The following is a 4,773-nucleotide window of genomic DNA, read 5'->3' as shown; positions in this document are numbered from 1 at the left end:
TTTATTTATTAATTAAGATACTTTATATGTCTAAATTAATAAATATATTAAATGACAATATTATTTAATAATTATTTTTAAGTTATTAAATAATTAGAATCGTCATTTAAAAGGTTAAATTGAAAAATTGGTATTTTTGAGAAAATAAGAATGAAAAATAACAAAATGGGAAAGTTACAAAGTGAGGCCCAATTTCCTTATATGGGCCGCCCACTATGCAAGAGGTTTACCATTTTATTTTTTCCATTATTTTAATGCCACACAATTCTAACCTAAACCTAGAGGGCATTCTATAAATAGAAAGTGTTGGCTTCAGGAAACTCATAACTTTGCACATTAGTTTCTTTCAAAAAAGCCTACACGCCCCTCTCTCTCTTTTCTTCTCTCAAATTTCGAAATTCTCTTGAGTGGTAGAGTAGTTCCCACACACATCAAGTGGTACCTCAATCATAGTATGTAAGACTATGGAAAATCAACATCAAAGAAGGAGAGAAAGAGATCCAGATTTAGATCTTGATAATGCTCTGCTACAGAAAGGAATCAAGGGCTAGAGATCTGAATGGAAGGAGTCATTATATTCCGCTGCACCCAATGTAAGGTTTTCTTAAACTCTTATGTGTTTATTTCATTGTTTTAGAATTCATATTAGGATGTTAATCAAACATATTTGGTAGTAAATCTAGATCCTCGTAAAATATTTCCAACAGTATGTCCATCTATTTGCTCATCAGATGAATCTGAAAAAAATTGCAACAAGTTATAACAGTTGGCTTTAATACCAACTTAAAGGGGACCCACCAGCAACTATATATAGGGGTTCCTCTATTCTAAAAAGGAGTGCTGAGTTGAGAGTTCTGATCTCTAATCTCCAAAGCTCATACTTTAGATTCAGTTTAAGAGAGAGAGAGAGAGTCCAAGATCATAGTGAGTGTGTGTGGAGGGATGTAAAAGGGAGTATCATTCTTGAAGTAATTTCCCTCAATGTGAGGCATTTTTTTGTAATTACTTACTGTGTTGAGTTGTAATCTTGGACTCATTCGATTGTGTACTACTGACTAATCCTGTTCAATAAAGATCCATCATTCATCCATTATTGAGTTAAGTTTTCTTTGTCTTATTTCAATTAAGTCCAAGTTTTAGTTTTGTGATTGGTTTTAGTTTTGATTTGTGTTTCTTTAACATTGTTACTATTGTAACAAATTGTTTTGAGGGTGAGGATTCACCACAATTACTTTATAAATAAATACTAAAATTAATATATTTCTTAAAATAAATTTTATTTGTACCCTAAACACTTATAAAAGTATAATTTTTTATTATTATTTAGTCTGTGTAAACTATATATTTTAATTTTTTTTAAAAATAATAACAGTATAATTTTTAATGACTTTTTTTTGTTAAAAAACTACTAATATAATTTTATTATTTTGAGTTTTAAAAGAAAAAATATAATGATTTAATAGAAGGTCTCTTAATAGAATGTGCACTGATATACATTGGTTATTTTATTATTATTATTATTATTATTATTATTATATAAATTAACTGATGATATTTAAATAATTAATAAGAAAGGTAATAAATGTGAAAAAAGTTGTTCTGAGATTACCGAAAAATAAATGGGCACTAATGGAGCAGTTTGTTTAGAAAGATTAATAAACGAGGTGAAAAAAATAAAAATAGGTGGCAATTATTGATTGGAGGGACATGGTTGGCATAGGGAAATTTGGGACATGTGATTTTTTTTTTTTCCGTTTTATTAAGGTTTCATAGGTTTGTTATTAAGATTTTTCATAGGTTCAAAACTGATTTCAGTTCTAAGAGTATTGTAAAAGAGTTACTCTTTTTTATGATGTTAGTATATATTTTTTATTTTCTTTTTATTATTTTATTTTTATGTTCGAAATTAGTTTTCACACTTCTATTTTATTTTTATATTATTATTGTCCATTATGTGTTGTTTTAATTATATTGGTGAGTGTGTTTTATTTGGTTGACTGATAAAATTAGTTTATGTTATCTTCATTGTTCATAACTTCAGTTTTGTTATGATTTTTTCTAAGGTTGAAACTTATTTAAGAGGGTTCACATGTTCGTAAGTAGTTTTACGAGTTTTGAGGGTTCTATATTAGGGTTGCTCCATTTTATGATATTATTGTATATTTTTTATTTTAAGTTTCTTTGTATTATTTTGTTTCTAGATTTGAAATTAATTTTTATGTGTTTAATTTTCAATTGGTTGTTTGACATAACTAGTTTCTATGATTTAACTTTATATAGATTTGTTAAAAAAATTTGTGTTATGTCTTATTATTTTATTGACTTTCATAATCATTTTTTTTAAGTAACTAGTTTCATAACTTGTTTTTTTTTATTATTTTTCATAATTGAGTTTTAAGTTTCAGTTTTTTCAATTGATTATTTCACGAAACTGGTTTGTACTTTACTAAATGGTTTCCTATATGTTAGAATTTTAACTAGTTGATAAATGAAATTAGTTTCTGTGTGTCAGATTCCAACATTCAACTCCAGTGACGACTCCAACATCTAACTCCGATTACAGCGACAACTCAGACCACTTTCTAGCGACTTTTCGAGTGATTCCAATTTCAGCAAATTTTCCAACAGCTGTGAGTGCCAGTGCCAAACTCCAGAGATTTTTCAGCGCCAGTGCCAATTCCGACAACTTTTTCGGCACCAATACCAACTCCAGCAAACTTACTTTTCCAATGACCATTGTTCTTTAAACATATTATTAAATTTTTTATGGAATTTTGTTGAGGTTTTCATATTTTTCTTTCTCTAAAATTACCATATTTTGTCCATTAAATTTAATATCAATAAATATATCAACCTTTTTTGTTTTCATACTATTGTAAATAGTACTAAAATATAACAATGCACTACTTTTTTTTAGTACACCATACTCTCAAATGTCAAACATGAAACAAATAAAGAAAGAAAGAAACTAAAAAAAGTATATTTTAATGAGGTTTTTGGCAATAAAATAATAGTATTCATCTTCACTATCTCATTCAACTAAATTAATTTCACCATCACACAATAATGTCAAAAGTAGACAAAACCAAATTTCAAACTTTAAAAAAAAAAAAAAATCTACGTTGAAAAAGAAAAGAAAATTATAATAATTATCCAAAATTTGCAAGAGCTGGTGGTACTGAAGCAGCAGCAGTAGCAGTCTCTGCTGACTTCACAAGAAGTTTGTACCAAAAGTTGTGAATGCCTTCCTCCATAACATCATCCTCATCAGTATTATTATTGTTATTATGATCCATGAATGAGTGATGTACATCATCAGAGTTTAACAATAATGATGATGAGATCTGTAATTTTGGATCAAAAAAGACTGTCCTGGTAGTAGAATGCTTGTAATAATGGTGTTGTTGGTGATGGACATTATTATTAACAACTGTAGTAGCATTACTACTACTAGTTCTGGCATTATTGACCATCATCATCATCGTCATGGGTTGTAATATTGCTTCATGGTCAAGATGATCAGTTTCACTATTACTACTTTGTTTCATTATTAACTTCTTCTTGATTTTCTTCTTCAAGTGGGTGTGCCAGAAGTTTTTTATTTCGTTGTCTGTTCTTCCTGGTAATTGGGTCGCTATAGAAGACCATCTGATATTATAATTAATACATATCATAATCAATTAATCTCATAGCAACTATAACATATATAAGAGTATATGTAGATCTTAATTAATATTCATTGCCAAAAAAGAAGTAGAGTATATATATACCTATTTCCAAGATTGTGATGTAGCTTGATGATGGTGTCTTCCTCTTCTTTGCTGAAGTTTCCTCTTTTAATATCAGGCCTCAAGTAATTTATCCAACGAAGCCTACAGCTCTTTCCACACCTTAACAGACCTATACATATACACCAACAATATCAAAAGTCGTTATTTATATATATGTATACGTATACACATATATCAAAAAAATACACGCCATTGATATCTGTTTATTTTATATGCATTTATATATATATATATACCTGCTTGTTTAGGAAGAGCCCTCCAATTTGCATGACCGAATTGTTGGATATAAGAAATGAGTATGTGATCTTCTTCAGGGGTCCATGGTCCTTTTCTCAGTCCCATATTCTCACAACATGCTCTCCTACTACCCATCTCTCTTTCTCACTTTTAATTTATTATCGTATGAGCTTTATAAATATACATATATATAAATTAATTAATTAATAATGAGAAAGAAGAAGAGGAAGAGTCAAGTATATATGTGCATGCACCAAACCAAATAAGGGAAAAGCTATAATTAAGAGGGCGTCTTTTCGTTTCTCAAGAAGATAGATATACATTTACTAGTTGTAACTATATATGGGGCCGTTGGTCCAACAAAACAACGCATGGTGTTCAAAAGCTAGACCAATATATTTTTTATTGCATATGTTTCACAATATATGTATATACTTAGCTAGAGCTTGCTACGAGATATTATTGGTGCCTAATAATTTTAAATATATCACTTTGTGATTGGCTAGTGATATTTTTTAAAAATTATTACATTAAATTATATAGGAACCTATACTTAATTAAATCAATATAGCGATAATGACATATAGGAAAGTACTAGACACCATTAGTACCTTTTAGTGTTTCTCTATTTAGCACATTAGTATGGGTCACTAAGTTTCTTAGGACGTCTATAATATAATGTTTTCTAATTGACTAGTAATTTTTTTATGATTTTTATTAAATTAAAATAAGCAGAACTCGATAT

At 28.5% G+C, this 4,773-nt stretch overlaps 1 protein-coding gene across 1 annotated transcript; it reads right to left on the bottom strand.

Annotated features, from left to right (window-relative positions):
• Window positions 1-2,969: 2,969 nt before the first annotated feature.
• Window positions 2,970-4,380, bottom strand: LOC115719183 (transcription factor MYB13). Its single transcript, XM_030648129.2, has 3 exons — window positions 4,028-4,380; window positions 3,771-3,900; window positions 2,970-3,648 (listed from the first exon to the last, which is right to left on the bottom strand). Exons 1-3 carry the CDS (start codon window positions 4,161-4,163, stop codon window positions 3,150-3,152), a joined length of 765 nt encoding a protein of 254 aa, XP_030503989.2. The 5' UTR covers window positions 4,164-4,380; the 3' UTR covers window positions 2,970-3,149.
• Window positions 4,381-4,773: the final 393 nt, after the last annotated feature.

The sequence above is a fragment of the Cannabis sativa genome, chromosome 2 (genome assembly GCF_029168945.1).
Source record: "Cannabis sativa cultivar Pink pepper isolate KNU-18-1 chromosome 2, ASM2916894v1, whole genome shotgun sequence".
Taxonomy (NCBI): Eukaryota; Viridiplantae; Streptophyta; class Magnoliopsida; order Rosales; family Cannabaceae; genus Cannabis; species Cannabis sativa.
This window is presented reverse-complemented; position numbering and strand designations above follow the sequence as displayed.

Coding starts and splice junctions, on each gene's coding strand:
- LOC115719183 (XM_030648129.2), bottom strand. CDS start 4,163: ATGGGTAGTAGGAGAGCATGTTGTGAGAATATGGGACTGAGAAAAGGA. Junction 3,901..4,027: donor GGCTCTTCCTAAACAAGCAG/GTATATATATAT, acceptor GTATATGTATAG/GTCTGTTAAGGTGTGGAAAG. Junction 3,649..3,770: donor CATCACAATCTTGGAAATAG/GTATATATATAC, acceptor TTATAATATCAG/ATGGTCTTCTATAGCGACCC.